Here is a 27,046-nt window from a genome sequence, read left to right on the forward strand (position 1 = left end):
AAGGCTTGTTGCCCTCCCAGCATGGCACGAAGGCTCCATTCTTTTAAACCAAGCCCAAAGCCTGGTGCAGCCTGGCCCAGCCCTGGGAGCAGACCAGAGTGTGCCATGGCTGGGACCTGCTCAATAAACCCGTGGGTGCTGAGACAAAGGCCATGGACAACGGTGATTTTAAATGTGGTATGAAAGCCTGCCTTGCTACCTAATGATTATCTTCTTAAAGAACTGAATGGGGCTAAAAGGAGAAATTTTCGGCCACCTAGGAGCCACTTGTGCTTTTGAAGCTCTTTTGTGCTTTTGAAACAAAACTGAGGTTTGCAAACTTTTAGTCATTTTAGAATTGCTGTGCTGAAATTGAATCTCATGTTAAAAGCTAAATTACACCAGGTGGAAGTTGTCCCTCCTCTAGGAATGGAGAACAACTGCATACATGTCATGTACAAGTTTCAGCTGTAGACTCCTCTGTAGCCTAGACAAGAGCTTCGCATAAATTCAGAGCTCCCCAGTTATGGTGGCTTTATCAAGAGACTTATAAGAGACTTATTAGTGATCATTTAAAATTATCTTGCTTAGAAGGGGACTGCTATGTGCAAAGCCTATCTTTCCTACGTAGTATGTGACTAATAATTTTTTTTTTTTTAACGTTTCAACATTAGTGCAAGGAATAGTGTTAGCATAATTCTAGTGTAAAAGAAAACCAGCTGTATCCATTGTAAGTGCATTACTGCCAGGAACTGTAAATATGTTTATGCCTGATAGCCTTTTGACTCAATAATATCCTGCTATCTCTGTTGGGCAGGCAAGTTCTTAAACCAAGAAAAGACAGGTTATGATTTTCATAACCAAACTGTGTTTCTTTTTGAAGTATGTTATCTATATTCAAATATTAAGAAGGTCATTAAAAAAAAATCTGCTTGTAATTTTAAAGGAGAACAATTGAAATGTCATCTTCAAAGTGGTGGCAAGAAGGTACGATGTGCGCTAAGAACAAGTTATTCCTCCCAGATATACACATACGCAGACAAACCCTGCCATATCATACCATACAAACAATTTTAATTGTGTAGTTACAGTCAATAACCACTCCTAGTCAGAACATTTCTGCATAAAGAAAATTGTGATACACTTATAAAAACAGCCAGCTGTAACAAAATAACTGGTGTTTTCATAGCAATAAACTCATAAAAAAGAAATACACCTTTATACAGAAAATTTATACAGCTGTAGCTTTAAAATTGATTGTAAACCAAAGGAAGACACATTGCAAACATCAATTATTTTCACATTAATTGCATAAGTTTCTAAGGTGATCTATTAGTTTTATTTACCTAAGCTTATTTGCATGATAGTAAAAATTGCATACAACAATAAGAGTGAAGCTTATAGTATGAATTGCTTGGATAACATAGAGCACTTTTTATAGGCAACTGTGTAAAGCACATTTTCTCTATTTAAAACTTTTAAGACACTTTGTTTTACTGCCCATCAAAATACATTTATAAATAGAAAAAAAAATCAGTATGATAACAAGAGAAGCAATATTACATTTAACGGAAACTTCCAAAAAAATTAATTACAACATGATGCTGCAGGATCTACAAATAAATAATGAGGACTAAATTGTGTTTCACATTTTCTTTTTCATTTTCTTTAAAACCATGTAACAATGAGAATGGAAAAAAAAAAAACAGTGACCTTTATTTCCAAAAGAAAACAAATCTGAATTACGGCAGTGCCATATAATACAAGGCATTTGTTGGCATATGTTATCTTTAAACTGCATTCCACAGTCTATAGTTCTTTTGTAACATACAATAGAACAAGAGTAACAAACTCTTTTTATTTTATTTTTTTTTAAATAAATGTGAGTTTCCAAAGATCAAGTGTGGAGTGCTACAGTAATAATTAAAAAAACAAGAACAAAACAAAAACAAAAAACAGTAAATCACAAAAGTTGTAATGCTTGTCTGAAGGCTCCAGAATCAAAATCACTGGTATCATGCTTATTGGGTACACTCACAGTGTATCCAGTGAACACAAATTAATATCAAACAATCCTCAACGCTTCATCTGTTGCTGCGAAGCAGTTTGTAAAACAGAGTAAAACATCTAGTGCAGTCTGCATTATCCTTTTTTCAACTTTTGTGCAAGTTTTGGAAGATTCATTGGCCAAACAATGAATAATAAAGGTTTTTGACAGAACGCAAGATGGAACTTTCATTTCATTAGTAAATACCAGTGGCACTGTTGAAAGAAAATAATACTTTTAGATCAGTCTTTCAATTCAGCATTAATCTCTGTGTTCCCTTCTACCGATAACTCTTCTTCTAGTTTAACTGGAAAAAGCGTGTTTGCATTTTTGTCTTGGATGCTGTCTTCTAAATCCTTGAGCAACTCTTCCTCCTTGTATTCTGCAACATCCACCTCCAACCCAGAATTGTCCTTCAGCTTCCCATGGTGCTTGAGATAATATCGCTGGTTCTGAAAGAACTTGATGATGGTGTACTTGGGCAGGTCAAGTTGAGCGGAGAGAGTCTGGATTGCTTCTTCATCTGGATACAGGCCCACGTCTTGAATGAAACTCTGTAGGATCCCTAGGGCTTCAACAGAAATCTTTGTTCGTGGCCGGGGTTTCTGACGATTTTCATCCTCAGATTCAGCTGGTGATGCTACTGTCGGTTGCCTTGGGGGTAGTCTGGGACCTGGTTGCTGTTGCTGTTGCTGCTGCTGCTGTTGTTGCTGTTGCTGCTGCTGCTGCTGCAAGACAAAGCACAACATTTTTTTGTACATGTATTCCTGCCCGTATTTTGGGTTACCAAGAAAATCCAGGGGAAAAAATTGCAGAGCTATAAGCAATTGCTCAGTAACTTTAAGCACACCAAAACAAAAGGCTCGTTATTGATGGTAGTAAGGTGAACCTGAATTAAAATAATTAGTAAGCCTCTGCATATCTTGCACACATCTGCACATGTGTGAGCAGGGACTGGGGATAAAAGGCTGGCAAGATGCAGGCAGAGCAGTGGAGCACTCTGGGTTGGTCCAGCTGAAGCGCCGATGACGTGACATCGGTGCGGTTCAGCCGACAGTTTAATGAATGTGCTCCATGAGTCAAGTGCAGACACGACAAAATGCTAAGTCGGTGACATAGCGTAGGATTAACTTGACCAGCTTAGCCAGAACTGTAGCAAGGGCAAAGTGAGAAAAGTGCCAGATGAGGGCAAACACACAGGAGCTCTGCCAGCAGTAGCAGCTGCTGCCCAAAAGCGAGGGCTGAAAATCTCTACCAATGGCTAGACGGAGGGAATGGGGGGATCAGGGAGAGGAAAGCATTTTAGCTAAGTGCAGAATATCCCGCTACCGATCTGCGCTGAGCAGCCACTGAAGCCTCCCCAAACTTGCAAACGTTACTGCAGACTGCGTTAGCTGGAAGGGTCTAACATCGTGCTGCCAAATCCTGCCTCCACAAGGACAAAGAGATCAGGAGGTAGCAACTCCTTGTTTCCCGGTCTGGCTCTGACCCATCTTGCCTGTGGCCATGGAGGGGGTCTGTCTTGCCTGTGTTCAAGGATCCCAGCGTATATATGGGGAACAAACATATTTACCTACTGCAGTGTTTGTGCTGGGGATTATTTAGTTAATATTTATAAAGCACTAAGATGCAAAGCTCTAAATAAGTTGCACTATTATTATTAGAAGGGAACATGCTGCATTCCAAAAACTCAAGCAATAAAATTGAGCCAGTATGCACATCAGAAGAATAAGATAAAGCAAATCATGATGTAAATAATTAACAAGAGCTTAAAATGAAGTTTTGCAAGCATGGATTCAGAAACATTCTTAAAAGGTGAGGCACTGAGCCCTAGGGACAGAGATGTTTTTCTCCTCCACTGCTGGAGTACAGTACATTATAAGATCATGTTTAAAATCAAAAGTAAATTTATCAGCTACTGTTTTTGTTGACAATTCTCTTGCTTCACAGCACAGGAAGCACTGGTTAGTAAGATATTTTGGATCAGCAAATTTCTTGTCATATGGTACAAACCACCAGTTATTATTAAAAAACAACAGCAGCAAAACAAGCAGCTGCTATCACTACATTTCATTTCCCTTTGCGAGTCTCCCCTCGACAGTTTTTTGTGTGTCAGAAGTGGTTCCCAAGCTTTTGGTTGCAGTTTACTCGCAGACCCTAAGCAGCACAAAATATTGTAGGGATTGGATGAATTTAATTTCTGGCCATTTCGCAGTGCCACCTGTGGTTGTGAAGACTTCATGTAGGTCTCAACACCCATTTCAGCAGCCCCTGCTCGAAGTGATCCTGTTATTGTAAAATCTGATGCAAATGCCCGTGGAATTAGGGCTCTTGCCTCATCCCTATTCACATCCTTTCATGTTTTACGGTCTGTGAGCAGTCCCATTCAAGGCTTCAAACCCACAGAGATTCAAGACTACTCCCAGCACATTAAAATCTTACAAGACTGGAGGCTTTGTATATACGGTTTGAAAACTCGTGTCTTAACTACATAATTTTGCATCTCCAATAATTATAGTGTAGAAGAGCACAGACAAAACTCAGGCCCAGTCTCCCAATCCATACTCTTACAAGTCATATTAAGAGATTACAGTGCAACTGCTTAGGTGAATAATATTTGTGAGATCAAACACAAAACTTTTATCAACAAGGCAAGAAAATCTAAGTAAATGGCATAGTGGCAAAATGTTTATATCATGCATAAGCTTTTCCTTTTATCCCCTTAAGAAGTGATTTTATTAAAAACAATGTACGTTTTCAAACAAGTGCTGTTTTATTACTTAATATAGATCTTTCTCTCTCTTTTTGCTAAATCAACAGCAACTTTCCAGGCTTTCACAATTATTTTAGTAGTTGATATCCTAAGGGATTGACTTATTCAGTTTGCTTTATCTTTAATATACGCTTGTGTTGTTTCTGGCTGCAAGATAACTCTATCCTCCCTAGCTCTGTAAATATTTTCCTGTATAGGTAATACAAATCATGCACCAGGTCTCAGCTGAGGTTGGGAACTGAAAAGCAGGGGTAATATCTGCCCTGTAAAAGGGAGCACTTAAAGGCTGACCTCATGTCTTCAGCGAGAAGGGATTAAAGAGTCTCCAGCTCAGAGAGCTGCAGATCTGGCCTGTGATGTTTAGCAAACCAGCCAGCCGCGCTCCCTGGCTGAGGGGCCACCAGGCTCGTGTGCATGATGCCTGTGAGAGCCAAGGGACCAGCACCTCCAAAGCCAGGTGGCGTGGGTCCTGCAAGCCCTCCGTTCTCTCCCTGGCACGTTTGCCCTTGTGCCAGCTCACCTGCGGAGCAGCACCCAGCCAAGGTCCAGTGGTCAGCAGGCCTGGTAAGAAAGCGCCTCTATGCTCTCCTTTCCCAAGGGTGGTGGGAGAGGGGCTCTAAAGGAAAAACAAACAAACATTGACTCATCCCGGTCTCGGCTGGGGTTCAAATGGGACGAGGAATCATGTCCCCTTCCCTCACTCCTACCTGGGGTGAGCCACCGCTGCTGAGGGGCTGAGCTTAGCTTTCCAACAGCAGCGTGTTATCACCTCCTCCCACTCTGCTGGCAATGTACAGCTAGCGCCCAACATGTCTGTCTTTTGGTCCTGATGCCTGTCTAGCTACGGGCAGCTCACGTGGATGGCTTGTACTGCCCCACGCACATGCGCCTGAGCCACCCTCTCCACACAAGCTTGAAAAAACCCAAACCAGAAGAAAAAAACAGGGGGTCACCCGCTCGTCTTTTAATTCAGGTGGCGGAGGGCAGTGCGCTGTTATCTCTTACCAGGAGAGCTGTAGTTAGTCTGGCGGGGAGGAAAGAAACACTAATTTCCTTTGCTATGTTTAAAGCTTTATTTACTTAGTGCTCTGCTGGATTGGCCAAGGTAAACTAACCTGAATCTGGTCTGCTGGCACATGGATAATGTGGGAAGGCCTGTCACCATGGTGATGAACTGCATTGCTTTCTTGTTCGTAAATGGCATCACGTTCAGGCTGAGGAAGACTGAGGAACCTTCGGATCATGGAGAGATTCTCCCAGAGGGTCCTGTTCTCTGGTGAGGGATCTTCTTTCCAACGTAACAGCTCACAGAGCCACCCCTTGAAGATAACACCAGCAAAATGTTAGTATTTCCTCACCTCATGAGGGGCAAACGAGGGTGAAACGTGGACTTCAGCAGCGCTGTGTTCTCTCACCCTCTCCCTTGGCAAGACGCGGCAGCTTTCACTGTAAATGCTGGATGTGAAGCAAACGTCAGCACACCAAGAGACCACCGCCTTATTGCTCAGACCCTTGTAAGACACAAGCACATTTTCCTTGGTCCTGCACCCCAGTGCTCTTTGTTCAACAAACCCATTGACCAAGGCAGAATCCCCTATATCCTCCCCTAAACACTGATGCCAGTACGTGATACTCTCTCTGCTGCCTGTTTTATTTTATGCAAGCCTACACCCATCTGAGAGCATCAACACCACATTTCAGTAGCTGGTAGATCAGCTGCTGTGCAGTTTCTAAATGCTGGTACTACTCCTCCAAACAGGAAAATACTTCAGATACCTGCTTTGACTGCAGAACTGCCTGATGGAAATCAGAATGATAGTGAAGCTCCCTAATGTCGTTTTAAAAGAGAGGAATCCTTTCATGGGATGCAGGAAAGTAATATTGTGTTCCTATCTGCCACGAGTAGGGGGGCCTCTGCAGCTGAACTGATTTGAATGTTGATTATCTGTTTCAGAATTTTTCTTATAGACCCAGAAAAAAAAAAAAGTCTCACACTTTTACATATATTACTAGGGACTGTTGGGGTCACAACAAGATATCCTCAGGCTTCTGACATACCCTTTAAGACCATTTCCAGGTCACCAGACAGCAAGTTGCCTAAAAGCGCACCTACCCTAACTCAGTCTTTTCAGGAAATGCTATGAAGTCGGCTAAGGAATGCCCTGCAAGAACTTGCTTCTAAAAAAAGACATAAAAATTCATCTTCAAAATTTAACAATTCTTTCCTCATATGTTCTTAAAATTTAATTGAAGACTTTTTTCTCAATTGTGCACTGACAGTTTTAAAAGATTCGTGCAAATGCTCTAGCAAGCACAGTGTACATTGGCAACAATTTTTTGGTATATTAAAATTTAGAAACAAAATATTGCATGCATGCAACATGCATATTTCTTCCTTTTAGCATCGAGGATCTGTTTTCAAAACTAGGTCCATGCAATTTTATTTCTTAATGCTGTGGGAAAGATAATATGACATTTTATTGAATCAACAAATAATATAAATGTACAGAAGCTTTTAGATCCTTTTTATATGTACTGGTAGTTGAAATATGGTTTATCCAGGCCGGTTTACTACTAGATACAATAGATACATAGATACAGAATAGATACATTATTTTCTTGAAGACATTCATATCTTTAGCTAGCAGTTAATAAATGCAGTGTAAAAATATTGCCATGATAGGAAGAGGTGAAAGTAAACAAATAATGCATTCATATTGTGTAAGAAAATATTTGGTGAGGTGTGTATAAAGATTTCAAGTGTATGCTCTTGGAGGAAAACTGAACAAATGACACAGGAGAAAAAGTAGAAATAACCCAATTGACAAATGTTGGTGAGATGCTGGTAGCAGAGCTGAGAAGGCAAAAATTTAAGCAGGGCCCAGACCCACTGCGTGCTCACCAGGTGTGCTGAGAGGGAGGAGAGCAGCAGCAGCAGAAGGGGCCCCTGCACCCTGGAGGGGGGGCGCACCCCACTTTTTGGCCACGCAGATGCTGGGAATTGCCCCAGGGCTTAAAAAGCTAATTGGGAAATGTAGCCAAATGCCATCCTACAGAGCACATAATGTACAGCTTGTCTCAGTTCAAGCTCTATGGCATGTTTCTAAAACAGTAGCAAGGGTCTGTATGTTCTCCCTCCCCATCATGAGGAGCCCTGGGATGTGTCACCAGGTCAATGCACAAACTCTCCCTGCCCCTAACAAAATCCACATGCTGCTTGTGGTTCTCTGCCTGCCTTGCTTCCATGGGGTCAAGTGCAGGACTGCGCTCAACAGCAGTGCTAGCTTTCTGCAGCAAGTTAAGATGTGCAATCGGAAAGCATAGGTGGTTTACTGGGGATGGAGGGGAGAAGATGAAGAGAACCAAATCAAGATCTTTTAATTGAAATGAAAATTTAATTAAAAAGAAACAGGCCCAACCTGAAGCTGAAAAAATTGTCCTTCTAACTGAAGGACAATTGGAGTCTGCACTGCTTCATATTGAAACTGTTGGTCCTGTTTCTAATGGTGGTGAAAGAGAAAGGAGAACTGCAAAAGCATTTAGGTGAAAGTTATATATATATGCATATATAAAGACAAGACAGACAACATTTCCCCTTCCATGACAGCTCTTTAAGGTATACTCACAGACCTAACAAGAAATTGCATCATGCACTTAGAAGCTGCACGTTTTGTCTGCTGGCAATGGGAATTTCAGATGCTCTTTTGAAAAGGCAGTTGTAGCTCTTATTAAATGCCCCATAGTAAAAATCATTCCTAAGCAATCAAAGTTTATGCTGATTAAACATATTTCACAACAACACTTTTGTTAACTAAGAAATTCCTTCTCCCCATATTGCCTTTTCTGTGTTTCTACAGTTGATAGATCACTCTTTAGTCTTACAAATTACTGTTAACTAGCATTGCACTTTCAGTACTATGCTATTAGTCTTTGCACTGAAATCTCACTTCTAATTTTTTATGTAAAAATGATTTGATGAGTTGTAAGATGAAGCATGTCTCTGCTAGCCCTTCAGAGAAACACTGATTTTGAGATACTGAAATCAGTTGCTTCTGACACTGTGTATAGAATATACTGCTACTCTAATTAAATGTCTCTTTTTCACTCTGTTCTTCACGCTCTTAAAGAAGTAAACAGTTATTCTGATAAAATATATGATTGGCAACATGGAAATGACCAACTGAAATCTTCTAAAATTACAAGGACAGAAGCAATTTTGGGTGTTTATTTCTGAAAATATTTGTAAAAGTTGACCTCACAGAAATTCTCAGAAGAGTTAGTGAGTGGGCAGTAACAGAGGCTGTAGGGGTTTATTTAGTTCATAGGACTTTATACCACCGTGTTTTCTCTTGGTTCAGAAAACCAACCAACCAACCAACCAAACACCGTAAGTATTTAATTTAATTTCAGTTCAGACTTCTGTTTGAACATAAAGCTTATTCAGAAAAGTCAGCTAAATGAGAATGTATGAAACGTTTTTGTAACTCTGAGAAAAAATAATGATATAGACTCGTCTAATGGGGATTTTAAGTTATGCAAAATTTGTAGGTTTTGCTTCTATTTGATCTAAAGAAGTATGAAGCGCTATAGTTAACATAGTTTAATTTACTAGTGAACTTAACAAGGCTGACTTTTCTCCTCTTACATGCACCTACGTCTAGAGCAATTTCTGTATAGTTCATACAATTTATTCTGAAGGAGAGCTCACACCACTGCTTTTTCATGCTTTTATAATCTTATAGTAAGTGGACAGGACCCTAAAATAATAAGGAAATATTTATAACTCAAATTTGATGACAGCCAGTTTCTACAGCACATACAGCACATCATTAAAAAACAGCCTTAAAATAATTAGACAGATAAATCTATGCAGCAAGGCAAACCCCCCAAAACTCTGCAATGACATTAGGAAAAACCTTGATTTTAAAACAGAGTAAATTTGCCAGGCAACATTACACTGAATATAAAGAGAGTACAAAGCAAAATATAAACATTAGCCACATGTAAATATGTTTGCAGAACTTTCAGGATGTTACTACTTTTCAAACTGACAAAGTTTAATTTGACACCTTCTGTTCTAAAACCTTTGTTTCTATTCAAAATCACGCCTTTAGCTGCTATCAATCACTATGCTCTCCCTATTACTTAAAATACTGGCATGGGCCCTGGATAAGCTGAAAATGCCATGCAGATGAATTCTGAGATAATATGTTCAAACCTGTTATATACAACACAAATCCTGTAAAGTTATGTATTGTAAACCTACATTTATTGGGAACTAAAAGTCTTAAATCCATCTGCTACAAAGAAAATACTGTTATGCACTTTCAAGTAACCAAGTACCATCTGCAAAGGTCTTGCTACAGTAAGCAAGAAAATGGTGAAAAAAAAAAAAGATGCTAAACCTAAGATATTTAAAATAAATAAGAGTCTTCTGTCTGGTTTTCTTGTAGGGATTTAGTAAAGAAACATAAGATATTAAAGGAAAAAAATCTGTGAAAGCTCTACTGCCAAACCATTGCAAGAAAAGCGCAAAGAGGATAACTGCCAAACATTAGAGTCTGCAAGACCCATGAGCACGCTTATTTTAAAGAAAGCATACGTGCATTTTATTTACGTATCCAAATGCTATTTTATTCAGACTGAGTTGAGCTGTATTTAAAGTCCTGCTCTGTCACGCACAGTGTCTAGAGAAACTATTCTTGCATTCCGGTATCCTTCCTATTAAATGAAAAAAAAAAATATAATGGAAATCTACACTTAAGGTGTAAATACCAATTCTAACTAGATCAAAGAGGGTAGCATTACCAGCATGAAAGATGCTCTCTGGGCAAAGCTTCCATCCAAATCAGCAATAAAGAAGTCCAGAAAGAAAGGGCTTCAAGGTGGAGCAACTGAATTCTTTTGTTTGGTGAATTTGCTATAGTGATGATAATTTGCCAAATGATGAATATTTCTTTCAGAATAACTAACAAAGAATCAAACATTTTTAAAAAGAGCTGTAATTTGAATCCATGAAGGCAAAACATTTTACAGTATCAGTGCTACGATGTGAACAGCTTTTCCTTGGTATAGCATACCAGAGATTATTTTGTATCAGTCTCTGGGGCATATAGCATAATAAAAATACATAGTGTTAGAAGAAATCAGTCTAAATAGGGAGGTATTTGATACAAACATTTTAGCAAAAAGTGTGAATTGCATTTCAGCATCTACTGTGAACAAAGACTAAGTACATAATCCATTAAACAGTACTTTGAACTCAAAAAAATTGAGTATTGTAGACTAAACTAAAGTAGGCATTTTGAATGAGCACATTTTCAGCAACTAACTATAAAGCTAGCAATTTATCATTCAGCAAATAATTTTCTACTTTTAAAAGAATCTGTAAGTGTTACTTATGCTAATGAAGACTGTTTTTAATCTGCCCACAAACATGCTAATAGAGGGCAATTTTTTTTATTTACAATGCTGAAGGCACTCCAGTTTATAGAGCACAGATATGAAATTACACTTGGTAAAATGGGCTCTTAATTGTCTGAGCAACCCAAATCCTTCACCTTTAACAAAAAAGCTTATAGACAAAACAAAGGAAAAGAACTCATGAACTAAACTTTAAATATTGACTTTTTCCCTTCAAAAGCTGTCCAACTTGCTTTACAAATCTCATTTTTGTTCCAAATGGCTGTGTTCGTCATAGATATTTCCATTTCTTTTCAAAACCGAATCCACACATAAAAGAGAAGAAAAAAGGCCGACACCACCACTACAATATGTGCATATAGTCTTAGGCTTCAGTATTAAACTTGTAAGCTGCTCATTGTACAGAAAGGTTGCTTTTGGAAAAGTCATAATACTTCCAATGAGATACATTATGGCAGCATAGGAGTACTGAAAGCATTTTAAATTATTTACTAGGTTAAAAGGGTGAAATGGTACTTTAAATACATCAAATTTCATCATCTGGGCCATTTTTTGGTGGCAAAGTGGTATTGATCTTTCCAAATGCTTAAAATTAACTATTTCCAGAAGGTCATTATTTGATTAAAGGCATTAAAGTTGAGGGCAAGAAATGATGCACTTTGTCTTCCTTCCCATTCAAATAATCATGTAATTTAATCAGAACTATCCCTTCATGTCCTGTAATAAAAATGTTTGTCTTAAGATATTGTTCTTTACCTAACATATTAACCTTTAAATGTTATGAAGTTCTTAAGAATAATCTCTGCTTAGAGAAGATTCTTCCATAATGCAATGAAAGGATCACCAGCATTTAAATTGATAAGGCCAAATTTCCTACACATTGATTGGAAAACGCATTAAACCCTTCAACTGAGATTTCTCACAGTGTTGAACAGGATCGAAAATTCAGGGAGTTCAGAATACGTAAGCTCCTGTATAAGGCATCATGAAGCAAAACAAACTAATGTTGCTTCAGTACAAAACAAATCCAACAAATAAGTAGCAATGGACTCTGTTTTAGTTCACAGTGGGAATGCAGTTTGCATTACATTTGTATTATCCAGAAAACTACATCAGGCAACCCCCAGTGCAGTGGAAGAAGAGAGCATTTAATTCAAAATTCATCTTTGGGCTGAGATTACTGAAATTTGACTTCTTTCTGGGTGAAATACCTGTGGGTTCAGACATGGGTACAAGCCCAGATGATCAGAGTGCTCCTTTTATGCCTTAAATATTCTTCAGGAATTCCCTGACTGCAGGAGAATTTATTCTGACGCAGGTTTGTATTTTTCCTAAAATACATAAATTGTCATGGTTATCTCCTATCAAAGCTGAATACACCTACATGTTTCCCAGAAGAGCCGAAGTCTGTTAAAAGAATGGCCACTGGATATCTTCATAAAATTTTAAGGAAAATTAATAATCTGTCAGGCTCAGTAGTTTTTGATACTGAACAACACATTTGTTAGTGAAAAGCTTTTCATTTTAGCTTATATTTTCAAGTACTTTTAAGAACTGACTTCTGTGAGGCACATACTTTCAAGTAATTTTGAAAGCTGCCATCAATGTTCAATAGCTTGGGATTTCCCTATTTTGCTCACAAAACTGTGTATCTGTAATTCAAGAAGCAAAAGCTGGTGTTCAGTCTGATCCAGAGGATGAGCAGAGCTGCTAGAACATGAATGCCTCTTCTTGAGATGTGGCGTAAAGTGAAAATAAATGTTCCCAGAAGGATGTTTGCTTTATTATTTTATTCACACTAATCAGTCCTAAATTTCAGGCTCTGCTTTTTAGCATTCCACTAAATCAGAGAAAGTTTGAAACCTGAAGCTGTCCTTTATCTCCAGATATTTCTGGTTTATCTGTTCTACTGGCTTTCATTACTAGAACATTGAAAGGGGAAGCCAGATGTGAATTTTAAGTAAATCTGTATCTGCCATTGTAATAGATGAGATTTAGTAAAACAAACAAACTGAAAACCCCACAACCTCATAGGGCTTTTCAGAAGAAAGGTAAACTTCACTAGCAGGAAAAACTTCCTTTGAAGAAACAGATTACGCTGCTAAATTTCTTATCCAACCTATTATTCAGCTGCACCATCTGTCTGCATGTTACCTACACCTCTTCCCTGGGTTGGGGAAAAAAAAATGACCAAGCTGCCAGCAGTGGTGCTGACAGCATTTCACTGCATTTTTTTTTGGTGATATTTTAAGGGAAAAGGATCCCTGATGTCTCTTCTTCCCTCTGCCTTTTTTCCCTGTATAGCTGCAGCACTTACAAATTAAATATGTATTTCTACTCTTGTAAACAGCCAAACAAAACAAACAAACAAATAAAAACCACACACACAAAAAAAAAAAAAGGAAAAGGAAACTTGCTAAAGCAACCTATAAAATTCAATGATAGGCATGAAATGAGTACAGAAACAAAACGACCCAGGGAACTGCTGCCCTGCTCCTGCAGTCTAGTCTGTCGTATCAGACCTCTCTCTACTCGGAGCCCTGGTGCGTGGCTGGGAGCCAGCGCTACAGAAAAACTTGTCGGATTAAGGGCTGAAGCTGTATCAAAATCGGTATGCACGGTCCCCGGGTGCGAACACTTGAGACGTACCACCAGCGCCTGGGAAGAAAAAACCAGAACGCTCCTAACCCGTTAACTCTAAAACTGGCTGAAAACATAAATATCATTACTTTTTAGTCGAGTACAGAGGGAATTAATAAACTAAATTAAGGGCTTCTCCCAGGCTTGGTTTCTCTGCTCTCAGCCTCCTCCACCTCTCCGTTTCCTTGTTTAAATGTATCTTTTCTACAGTATTGCCTTCAATTGCCTAGCAATGATAGGCACAAGCCCTAATCAAAAACATAATATGCATTCCTTTGAAAATCTTACATAAAATGCAACTACATTCATATGTAAAAAGAAGGGAAAAAGTAATAGATGCAAAAAACAGTGGGTGAAGCTTTATTCTGCCTTCCTCTCCTCCATATCCTTCCTTTTTCACACACACGATTCAGTTGGCATCGTAACCACGAGATACGCAGGACAAAAAACATACTTTAAAAAAAAATCTAAACAAGAAAAAATATCTGCTAATTATTAAATAAGTCAGTCTTAGTCTGGTACATTACTTTTTATTGCATAGGCACATAAAATGGGTCAGTGGGTTTCACAGAGGGTGACTGGTAATATATGGCCCTTTATCTTTCATTTAAGTAGGGAGAACTACTGATTTCACTGCAATGCCAATGCTTCCCCTGAAAGTAAATACAACCCTAAATCCAACCACGACCCTTAATAGCCTACATTTATTTATTCTTAAACGTGCAATCAATTTTCATATGACAGCTATAGCTACAGCTTAGTTAGAGAAGGGTCTTTAAGAGAAAGAGCTTGGCAGTTTTAAAAATCTTTTTCAGTACTATCAATTTACAAGTGAACTGCAAATGTTTATTATTATGTTGCTCATGGAGATTTAACATTTGCTTTGGGGGAAAGACCTCTAGTAAAAAGGCCACAGGGCTAATGTGTCACTTCTGCAATTACTTGTACATGGGTACATCATGTCATTAGATTTATTTTTTTTTAAAGATTATAATTTCCCAGAGGGAGTAATTTAAATCCATGGCTTCTTGTCATATGCCTTTTTCTTTCCAGAATTCATCTTGGATCACAGGAAGATCCACCTCACGCTGAGGAATCATAGACTTGTAGATATTCGGACTTAACTGTGAATTCAGCTCAGCTGACAAGATGCTCCAACAAGTGACATCAGTCCAAAACCCACACAGCTCAAACACGCTCTCAGACATCTCAGGCATTTTTACGGCCTAACTAAATGCTTTCCTGTGTATTTGAATTAGACTTTTAAATAGGCTGAGAAGATTTCTTTTAACATTTCTCCTGTGATTCAACCGGATCCCGCAGGTCCTGGTTCCATGGTGAACAACACGTAATTCTTTGATTGTGCCAAAGGTGAAGGGGTCTTAAAGAAACCAAAACCAAACTTTTCCCTAACTTTCCTCCACATTTTGTTAATTACATCGGAAAATTAAGAATGCCCTCCATGCATTTTAAAAAAAGTTTAAAATTCACACTTGCGAAAGACGGAAACCTCCCAAGCGAATGAGAAAGAAGCCGTCAGAAACACATATATCATCCATGGAAAAATAAAAGCAGCGAAGCCATCAGAAAGCTAAAATCCCCCAAACTGCAGCATGGTTGCTTGGGGCATCGATTTACAAGAATAGGAAAGCTGAACCAAAAGGGGAAGCTGGAGAGGGTTTTTTTCTCCCCTGGCTGGCCGTGGCTGAGAACCCACAAAAGGGCATTTTCAGGTAGCTTGCCCTCATGCTGGGGACAACCGTGGCCACGAGGGAAAGCTCCTAGAAAGAGAGCAGCTCTTAGTGTTAGGTGTTTCTTCACCAGCCAAGAAAAGTGGCAGCCAAGTGGAACATTTGCAGGCAGCAGAAGGGGCTGGGAAGAGCAGCATGACTCTGCAGCAGCTCCTGCCCCTCGAGCGGGCACCAGGGGAGCAGGCACCCTCCTGCCTGCCCTGGCCCCTTCCCCTGGCTGGGGAAGATTGATCCTTTAGTAAGACTCCCTCCTCATACTATGTAAGAATAGGAAATGATTTCTTAGAAGCGAAGCAAACTGGCTGCCCCAAAGGAAAAATAAAAAGCAGCTCCTGTAAGCCCTCCATAGATTTTTTTTTCCTTCTAATAATCATTTTTATATAAACAGTGGAAAGTTCCTGTATCAGTATGTATGTTACATAGACTAGAGATGCTAAGCACTTGGCTCAGCAAAATACCCTCACTTGCCGTAACACTAGTCATCTAAGCACACCCACAGAGGTAACAGATACTCGTACAAAGCTTGTTCACATGAGGCCCAAAACTTGAGGGAATTCTGCTGCAGACCCCTCAGTCCAACACCTTTACTTTACAAAGGTTCTGAAAACTCTTTTCATTTGTTTCTCAAATGCCATCCTGTATTGTAAGGGAACTTGACAGCTGCACAGGAATAAAAGTAAGATGACCATGGAATAACGTGGATTCTGATATAATCTGGCAGATTGGGAATTAGATAAATATTTGCAAATTGGATTTTTTTTTCCAACTTAGCAAGGTGTGTGCTTGCCCTAGTCTTTTCATTACATGACAGCAGTTTGGGCTAATCTGTAACCAAAACCTTGGAGTTTGACTTAGAGGTTAAATTTGAGGAAAATGAAAAACGGGCACAATAAGAAATCATCAGAAGCAGTGAAATTAAAAATTATCTGCAACAAAACATTGTCTCCTTTCTCACCTTGCACCTAACAAGCCTATAACATTCTTTCAGGTGTTGAATGCTTTGAATTATCCAGTTTAATGTCACAAATCTACTATTCCTTACCCCTTCCTTAGCCCAGCGACCCTTCACCTGAATTTTAATCGGTCACTCCTTTAGCAAATTGCTTCTCAGACTGCTGCTGCATGTTTGTTTGCAGAAGACGCCTTTATTCTTTGCAGCAGCATATTTTGTAGCCCTCGGTTTCTCAGGATGAAATTTACCCTGCCGCTTCCTGTTTAGTTACGCATTTTGCTCTCTTTTGTTTCCTGCACTGTTTACTTGGTGCCCTGCTTCCCCCGGTGCCGGGAACCAAGGGCTCCTCAGCCTCTTCCTCAGCTCTGGCACTGCAGCTTTGTTTTCATTTCAGTATGCCATTAATTCCTGTACAGCTTGCTCTGACTTTTCTTCTTTGTTTCTTTTTTTCTTTTCTTTTTAATGCCTTAGCTTCATGTTAAAGAAACAATATACTGAGCCCTCAGAAGCCCCCACATATCAGTGACCTGCATTGACAATGGAGAAGGGGTGGGGATGCACACCAGGTACAATGCCCTACACGCAGCTCTGACACGCAGGGAGCAGCAGTGGGACAGGAGAGAGGGGCAGATGGAGCACAAGGCGATAGGGAGCGTGTAGACGGGGTGGGAAGATGTCAATGAAAGGCTAAGAGGAGAGGTGTAGCTAGAGGAATTAGCGAAGGTGATGAGAGGAAAGCAAAACAGAAGGTGAGGATATAGAAAGCAGGAAGAGAGATTAAGAAAATCCATCCTGCCAGAAACAGCACCTCTTGTCAGGCAGACAGCAGGTGCTGCCTGAGGAGGAGCTGATTCACGCATCTGGAGTGCAGGAAACGAAACACCTCTACCTAGGAAAGAGAAATTGAAAACAAAAGACTCAAAGGAGGTGGGAGAGGGTGCTGCACTTTCTTTCTCTTGGCAATCCAGTGCTTCCAGACTGCACTGCTATTTTCAAATAGTTTTGCAAGAAATGAGAGATGGATTTCTGGACCCTTGCGAACATCCTGACAGTTCACGCTCAGCTTTCTCGCTTCCTCCCCTCCTCTTTGACTCACCCTGGACTTATTTTGGAAGCATCAGCATCCATGGCACCTCCATGGCTCCTGCTGCACCTACAGAGGTTACCTGCTCACATAGGGTCCGCAGGCACCCCGGGGATCTGTCCCAGAGGTGGTGGTGCCATGAAGCACGGGTGGCTGGCAGCACACTTGCATTGCCTTGCTGCAGCTCAGCGCTGGGGCCGGGCTGTGCGGGCACAGCTTGGGGCATTTTCTCTGCCTGCACCAAGCTGGGGGGTTATCATGTAGTGAGATTTTCCTCTGCAAATTGGGCCATCTGTGGCATTCAAACACTACCCTGTGTGCTTTTTTCAACCAGCTTTGAACACCGAGTCTTCCTTGCACGTCTCATGCACTTTCGATATTGCTACCTCATCGCAAGTCAGTGGCAATGGCTAAAGTGCTCGCTTACTGAAGCCACTTCTTTTAAGCCTCCCCTGGATGCCTTATTACAGATTAGATTTGAGAAATTTCTCTCAGCTGTGTGGCACCACTCATCTCACCTGACAATACCTGCAGCATAATTTGGGGAATCTGCTCAGTTGCACAACACACACATTTTTTTTCTTGCTGTAAGAAATGTTTTAGACACTTCTAATTAAAACTTTCAATCAAAACTGCTTATTTTTTTCTTTGTGTAAGAAAACTAGCCAACAGTGATCTGCTAAAGAGTATGTGGATTTAAAAAGCCTTACTAAGTACTGAAGGCTGTTTAACTGGGGCAAGCTGAACAACTGAACTGAAAAAAAATGAATTTCTAAAAAAAATATCAATTTATAGACAACATTTTGACTCTTAAAACCCAATCATAACCTATTTTCATAAGTAATACTGGAACGTTTTCATTAAAAAAAAATCAATTCTTCCTCTGCCAAAATTCTCAATACTTTGACAATTCTTTAAAAACCAGTATCTTCTCCCCAAAGGAGGAGGAAAAGGAATGAGATAGCACAGGGACAAAATTCATGGAGAAAAACTTTGGCAGAAAATTTTATTTCTGCTAAATTCAGGTGGCAGCAAAGGCTCCATTTTTGGTTAGAAGCTCTTCTTAAAGCGAGGTGTTTGTTGGCATGTTATTTTGAAAAACAGCACAGTAGGATGACTTCTTTAATAAGTGGGCATAAAATAGAGATTAGAAAGTCTCAGAGTGAGAGGCACCCCCCCCCGTGTGATATCGGATTTCTTTGCCAAAGCAAGGAAGGTTTTTAATAAAGGTCATGGAGAAATAATCTCCAAAGAAAGCAATGTCTCTCCCCCCCTATATGTTTACCCTTTTATTTCGCTCCTTTGCAGCGAAAGGCAGACCTCAACACACACACACACAAAAGGAAACAACAACCAAAGAGGAGAAAAAAAAAAAAAAGGAGCCTGAAATTTTAGTTACACCACATGTGGTTTTCATTTGTGAAAAATGAACAAGCTGTTTGTGGTTAAACTGTCTAATCTGCTGTTATCAATCTAGCGCTGCATTCAAGATTTACAGGATACATCAGCTTCTGTGCCACATTAGCTGTAAAAGGGAGAGGGGGTGGGAGGAAAAAGGAGGAGGAGAGAGTTTATCCTGAGGAATAATATTTCCAATGCAGCCACACTCACACTACATCTGGTTGTGCTGGTAGCGGCAGTTAAATTGAAATATTTCACAGCGTGTGTCAGAAACATGCAGAATGGTAATTATGACAGATCTGATTAAGCCTGAGTGCCACTCGCTCCCCGGCCAGCTCCGGTTGTGCAGGTGTGACCTTGTGCGTGCCTGCGTGTGTAAATAAAATTAATTACAAGCGAGAGGGCGAAGGCTCCAGTGACATCACAAAGCGGAGAAACTCCCAAGGGGGAGACCTAATGGAATATTTTCCCTCAGTCTAATAATACAGTTCATATTGACTTGAGGTAATTAGTGGGATCATTAAAGCAGTTTTCCCGGCGTATTTGGCTGCCTGATCAGATTAGTGAAAATGTTCTTCAGAACAAGCCCTGTGTGGTCTGCCAGGGAAGGAGGAAATAAAAAGCAACAAAGCATATTTTGGAATGATAAGCAGCGCTGGACTTCTCGCAGGGCGCGTTGCAGGGCTGCTCTCGGGAGCCTGGCCGCCCTGCTCTCTCGACAGGCTCGATGCTTTCATCCCAGCCGCACGTGCTCCCACTTCGCGGGATCCAGGACTTTGGTTTAATTTTTGCTCTTCTGTCTCTTAAAACTACACTGTCCATATTCCTCACTGCTTCAAAATCAGGTAAAAGCCCGGAAGAAGTGCTAGCCTTATAATAACCACCTTAAGATAACCAGGGAAGGAAGGAGAACAAATACATGATCGGCTGCCCCCGCCTCTCCCCAAAAAGCTGATAGGCCACAGTTAAAAGGATTGAAGGCACCGGATTGAGAATTAGTAACGTTTTCATTTCCTAATGAGCTTACCCCAGCAAAAAAAGGGGAAAAAAAGGAAAGAAAAAAAAAAAAAGGAAAAAGAAAAAAGTTTCACTCTAATATAAAGTCTTCCACGGTAGCAGAACACAGAGCCCTAATCAAGAAATGGACCATTTGTTTAAAAACAGTCTATTGAGCATGCTCTACCTTGCAAATGGAATATGCCAAGCTCTGTCACAGATGGCAAGCTTTGACAGTTCCCATCCGTAGCGTCGATACTCGACAGTTCAGCACAAGATCAGTGACATTCTGTCTCATTAGAGCCACGCTAATTATCACAGCTAGTTTCAGGGGAAACCATGTGTTGCAATGGTCAATTTGAAGGAGTCTGTGCATCAACAAACTGGTAATAAGGATCAGACACCTTATTATATGACAGCATGCTGCCTATGATCTGATTTACTGAATCAGAGGTACTGAGGCAACACTGAAGCCTGATGGGTTATGGAATCGTGTGTACACAATGCATGTCTGAAATGTGCTTTAAAAAGAAAAGGGAATTATACAGAAATGGTACAAATAAAATTTTTTAAATTGGGAAGCTATAATAAGGACATCTTTCATTTGCCGTTAAGACATGAAGAGATGTTCAAGATATCGTTAGCTGGTTTTATCTTTAATAAAATCAAATAAGATAAATAATTCAAAATGAAAACTGTAAAATTATGGATTATGCTACATTATAATTCATTCCATACTCTGATTTTTCAGTTGCAATAACATGTACCAAACATTCCTTATGTTGTGCCGTCTTGCTTCCTTAACAGAATTTTATATTTTGTAAAAAGCTTTCCCTACTTGGCTGTCTTTTGTCATTTGTACATTTGACAACTTAAACTTGCAGCTCTCCTCGCTTCTCCCCCACGCCGTGCTCCTTCCACCGGACAAAACCACCCAAGCAAAAGCTGTGAGTGATGCTCCCGGCCACCTGTGAGATGGGGCCGCATCCTGCCCAGCACTCAGCAGCCCCAACCCTAGCGCCTCGAAGGGATGCGCTGCAGGATGAGACCGTGAAGGCATTAAGCATTAACTCTCGAGTAATGCCAGGCAGGTGTGCACTGCATTCCTCTGGGAAATCTCTCCTTAGGGCTCAAATATGCAGCGCTTCTGGAAGCTGCTACCAGCTCCTCAACCTGCCTCGCTGGGAACCTCTTGCAAGAGCTGTTTGACCCCACGTATAGAGCATGCTTGGGAAGCATGCTCTTGCTCTTCAATCCGTGTGTCAACAAACCCAACCTTTGCTGTATGTGCTGAAAGGGCTGCCCGGCCCCCAGGAGCGGCTTGAAGTGGTCAGTATTGTCCTCTTACGAGTGAAGTATTTTCCACGCTGAACCTTTTCCTTTCTTTGGCTTCAACTATATCAGGGTTTTAATGTTTTTTTTTCCCTCCACACAGATTTCCATGGGCAATTGCACACTGATATGAACCGCCTCGGAGATTTTAAGGCTTACAGTCTTCAGCGTATCGCTGTTGATTCAAGAAGTTGCTGTCTACTTTTTACGAGTGGGAACCCAAGACTTGCTGAAGACAACCTGCTTAACCAAGGTCATACCCATAAAATAGGGATGGCCAGGACTGCCGCCAGCCCTTCTCAGGTTCTGCCTGGGGTAAGCGATAAGCCGGCTAACTGGACCTCATTTTTCTATTGCCTGAGAAAGAATTAAAAAAAAAAATCCTAAGGAAATTTCCTAAGGTTTTAATCTTTATTTCTGAGAAGACACAATGTAAACAAAATTAAGACATGGGCAGAGGAAGGACCTGGAGTGCTCTAAGCACTCCTTTTGTTCCTGCAAATAGAAACCTGAAAATCTCCTTGCATCCGACCCGGGCGAGGCAGAACACACTGCCTCTGCCATACGATATTTTGTGAAAGAAGCAAATCAGCTTTATCTGCCAAGTTTCACAGTTTCACTGAATGACACGCTGCTTTATGGGGCCATTCTTGATCAAGCACAGGAGCCCATCTTGCCTTCTCGGTTCACACTCTTCCTCTCCCGTCCCTGCTGACACCCGATCCCATCCCAGCTCCTGCTGCTCATGGCACGTCTTCAACTGCCAGAGCAATCCCCGCGGGGAGTGAAGGGGGGGATGTGGAAAAAAAATAAAGGGAGAGGCTGTTGCATGGTGTGCTTCTGCTGCTAACGCTTGCTATGTCGCCTTTCCGCGAGGGCGAGGGGTTTATCTCCAGGTGGAAGCGATGGATGGCGAAAGACCTCCGAGCACGTTTTTATTTCTATTTTGTGGCTGCCTGTGCAGCATCCCTCCCCACTCCACAGAGAGCCCATTGTAAGCTGAGAGGGGGAAAAAAAGAGGTTTTAAGCCAAGATTTAAAAACAGGAAGTGACTCAGCTGCTCGGAGGGAGACAAAGCAGGAGACAACTTCACAGAGAAGTGGGGTGGAGGACCAAGCCCCCAGGCTGGACTGCCCCAGGACAGCATGAGATGCAGCTCTGGGAGGAAACAGCTTTGGAAATAAATTGTGACACCGCCCCTCTTAAAGCCACATTGTTACCAGAGGGTTACTCCTGCTGATAAAAAGGTTTCTTCCCCCCCCTTGGAAAATAGTTGAATAGATTGTTATATATCTGCAGTAATGGCATGTTACATCTTCGTGCCAGATCCACAATACCGTGCTTGTTCAATGTGGGAAGCTGTTTAAAAACGACTTTCCTATTAGAGTATATAGCTCAGTCTCTAGATGGAAAAAGCCAGATCAAAGATATAGCATTTATAAAACTGCTGGTTAAAAGATAAAAGTGAGATAACAGACATCAATTTTTCACTATAAATCTCTGGGTTTACTACAACATTAAAATTTCCAGTAAAAGCAGGGTTTTATATACCTGAACTCTAATGGCCTATTCTGAAAATATTTATGTCAGGAAAAGCATGGTATTTGCATGCCAAAAGCAATTTTAGTGCCAATGTTTAGCATTCCCTTCCCATTTAACTCCTTCCAATCTACTTGCAAGTGGGAGATGCTCTTTCAATCCTACCCCATGCACCTTCCCATGCAGAGCTCCAGAGGAGGAAACTCCAGGTGCATACTAAGGCTAAGTCGAACACTTCTGATAAAATACCACTGCATGAAATACTTGTGTGATGGCTTAGGGTGGAGTCTACAGCGCGGTCTAAACCACTGATGGCACCTCCATGGTTTGCATGCAGAACTACTCATTTCAAAGAGGATAACTGCCTAACCGAATTGAAAGACGGGGACGGAGGGACAGGAAATTAGGCAACACTGTGCAACAGCTCAGAAGTAACGGGTCAAAACCCTCTTTAATTACGTGATGTTTCTGGAAGTTTGGCTAAATTCTTATTTGTTTTACTCCAACATTAAAATCAGAGTGTGATCCTGGAAGAGCCAAGTGCCTCGGCAGCCACAGGCTTCAACATACAGGCATTTTTATTCAGGGAGAAGGAAGGGCATCTGACACCTATCTGCAACATGCACAGTAACCTGCAAGACTGGAGCTGCAGTGGGGTATCTATTTTACCTAGTTACTGTACTATAAACTAAAATTACTTAGTTATAATAAAGCAGGTGAACAGCTTTATATTATAGTGCACGGGACTCTCAGAGATACAGAAGTTGGTATCACTTCAGGTTTTGCAAACTGTAATTTCTTAAATTTAAGACAGCTTTTGCAACATAAACTGATTTTCATCAAAGTTTTGCTTTCTTCCCTATTTCATACCAGCATGTACAGGCCATAGCTTTTCAGAATAAGACATAGACATAACTTCTCAAAATACAGAAAAATATAGGAGCACTACAAGTCTCTACTTCCCTTATCTCTCGGGGCTTTTAGGTTTTTTTTTTGTTTGTTTGTTTCCTTGTTTGTTTTTATGGAATAAAATTAGATTTCAGCATCTGTCACCATCAAAAAAATCCCTCATCCCTAGCTCCCACATGAAAACATTGTAACCAATGCACAGTTACTGAACCATGATGCCTTAATGATCATTACACAAATCAACTTTTTTTTTTTTAATTTGAAGTAACGAAATTAAGAATGTGCTCTCAGAATTATTTGAATCAGACTGTTAGGTAATAAATTTAATAAAACCCCAATATGATTAAATTGTAAAAGTAATGCATACCACACAAAATGTTATGTGTGTGGATTCTTTTCATTTTGACTTATTCAGGTGTGCTGATTAAATTTTAGCAAATAATGTTGTTAGTACTGCCCTTCTTCCACAAAAAAAAAACAACCCTGGGAGCAGAGACAAAGCACTTTGTAAATATTTCTGTCTTTTATTTGTATGCGTTTTTCTAACGCTCTCTTTTCAACACAACCTGACAAAAAAAATTGTAGGCCTATTATGCAGGCCAAATGCAATAAAGATGTAAGACTTTAAATACTGACATTAGGTGTTTTGCTGATTACAATTCTAAATCCCCCCAAATATATTATGTATCCAAGCATTTTTAATTATGATATTTTCCTGAATTCTTTAGTATGATCATCGTAACTTTTAAAGTATATATTAGGTATATATAATAAATTTATTACATATACATTATGTATATTAAGTATATATAAAGTATATATTTTGAATTTAACAGAATTTGAATTTATTTTGCAGATAATATATTGATCCTTAAATACACAGGATTTTCTGAAATACACAAATTGTGTATATCCCTACATGGGAAAATAATTCAACACTGGGAGGAATCTCCTAGCTACAACCCCAAACTCATTCAAATCCGTTTCTTCAGAGAAGTCAACCAGCAGTTTTTGAGTGAGTCGCCAGCGAAGCGCGCCGTGAAACTGCAAGTATGCAAATCACCACTCACCTAGGGCAGAGCACTAGATCTCACTGGTATCACTGCAATCTCTTCCTGCTGTCGTCATCCTTCCCTTGCCCTGCGCTACGACCTCTGCTGCACCCAGCCCCTGCGCCCGCCGGGTCCATCGAGCATCAGGACCACGTGTGGTCCTCAGTGAAGCAGGTAACTGCTGCCAAAGGCGCTAACACAGCACAAGGGAGGATGCTCTCGATTTTTACCTCGGCGCTACCTAAATAGAAACTTCTGTAGTGCATCATTTAACAGCTCTTCTGTTCAAAGTGCTCTAGTCAGCAGAACATTATCTGCAGTCTCCTGACTCGGGCAAGCCCAGCCACCTTGCAGATGCTGGCTGCTTAGTTAGAGGCCCAATCTAATGTTGACACAAACCATTTTCTTTTCTTTCCTTTTTTTTTTTTAAAAAAAAAAAAAAAATAAAAAGAAAAAAGCCCTCCAGCAAACAACTATCTTTGTCCATGGGGTCACCGCTTTAGGTCGCACACTGTTTTATACCAAAACTGCAGACTTTACACTCAGCAGTTAATCAAGTTTTTAAATAGGAGAAGAATATTCAATTTTGGTGAGGTTTTAAAAAAAAAACATTTTTAACCAGCACATCATTTTCTACTGTGTGTTCTCCAGACTTTTAATTTTAACTGGAATTGATTACCCCAGGTTTTCCAGTCCTGAGTGAGAAACCAATATCACCAAACGAAAAAAAAAAAAAAGAACTATGTAAGAGCCTCTTAAAGAATATGTTTGAACAAGTCTCTGGTTCATGCAAGACAGACTTCTTTGCCCCAAGAAATATTTCTCTGTACTACTGACAAGCTCCAATGAAGATTTTTTTACATGACTGATATCTCCTTTACTATACATGGCTTTGTTACATATTTAAAAAAATATATTGATTGGCGGACTAGTACTGAACTGGTTAGAGGAGGCAAAATGCATCCAGTTACCTATGAAGTTATTTCTGTGAGGCAGGTTTCTACTACAAATGGCACTTTGGCTAAGTACGGTCTTGAGAACTTCCTTAATAAAAACATAAATAACATTAGCTTGCTTAAATCCAGGAGAAAACACAACCTCTGAAAATAAAGGCATAATTTCCACAATGAAAGGGAAAAGAACTAAGCATTTTCTATTGTTTGTTTTGTACAGTCTTACGCACAATCTGCACAAGAATCGAAATTTTATACTAATACTCTAAAAAGAATGCCCTTCATCCTTTGGAAGCCTTTGTCTTTCCTGTGCTGATTTGAAAAGGGATTACCTGTCTCTTTTAAAATCACAATTGGAAGAGCTGTCCTGCCTAGAAATTTTAAGATTACATCCTTAAATAAATACTCTATGACAGATAAACTCAGATCAAAATGACGTGGACCAGTAGATCAGATTCATACCTTAGTTTTGTGGAGAACTGCAAAGGGATGGGGAAGGTGTAGAAAACGGACAGCTCTCTAGCCCCTGGTCTTGACATGTAAATAAAGACATCTGAGGAGCACACAGGTTGGGAGCTGCTGTAACATTCTATCATAATTAGAAACATTTCAAGAGCCCTGTAATTTCCAATCAAAATTACAGTAATTTCTGATATACAAGCCATGATTCATGACAGAATTTTTACATTCCATGGGAGATTATAGTGGCCTGATGTATGACACACTGAGTACAGCACTAACATAAACAATTCAGTTTAATGTTTAAACAGCACTTGGCGTTTAGAATCCCACAATAAAAGAAACATATTATTGTAGAAATTATCACTTTGACAGTGATTGAAGGGTAGGCAGGCATGTGGCCTATAAAGCTATAATTTTTACAGTCCACAGCTTGAGTTTAATCATTTTGATATAACATTTCCAAAATATCCCTTTAAATACTCCTTACAGCATATAACTTAAGCGACAACGTCCTTTCTGTACAACAAAATGCAGTAAACTCCAAAATGCGAACACCATAGAAGTCAAAAGTCAAATAAATTTAAAAAGAAAATCAACACCGAAATGCTGAAGGCCCAGGAAACACCGGTCTAACTGATAGCTGCCAGCTTTCTCTGGAAGAGGATGTGTTTTTCTAAGAGTGAGTTTTAGAAAAGTAAAGGAAAAGTGACTAACTGGACTTAACATTTAATCTGACGTGAAGATTTAATGTTG

General features: G+C 40.1%; 1 protein-coding gene across 8 annotated transcripts in view; it reads right to left on the bottom strand.

Annotated features, from left to right (window-relative positions):
* Window positions 1-1,032: 1,032 nt before the first annotated feature.
* The window catches only part of SATB1 (SATB homeobox 1), a 93,451-nt gene continuing 67,437 nt past the window's right edge, over window positions 1,033-27,046 (bottom strand). For 4 of the 8 annotated variants that reach the window (XM_050708954.1, XM_050708953.1, XM_035556415.2 and 1 more), the window contains 2 exons: window positions 5,915-6,118; window positions 1,033-2,754 (listed from right to left, as the gene is read on the bottom strand). In XM_050708954.1, coding sequence (XP_050564911.1) covers window positions 2,269-2,754; window positions 5,915-6,118 — 690 coding nt within the window. In that variant the 3' untranslated portion in view covers window positions 1,033-2,268. Of the gene's footprint in view, window positions 2,755-5,319; window positions 5,416-5,914; window positions 6,119-27,046 lie in introns of all 8 variants that reach the window. The other 4 variants (XM_050708950.1, XM_035556414.2, XM_050708949.1 and 1 more) reach the window with 4 other exon arrangements.

The sequence above is a fragment of the Cygnus atratus genome, chromosome 2, assembly GCF_013377495.2.
Source record: "Cygnus atratus isolate AKBS03 ecotype Queensland, Australia chromosome 2, CAtr_DNAZoo_HiC_assembly, whole genome shotgun sequence".
Classification (NCBI taxonomy): domain Eukaryota; kingdom Metazoa; phylum Chordata; class Aves; order Anseriformes; family Anatidae; genus Cygnus; species Cygnus atratus.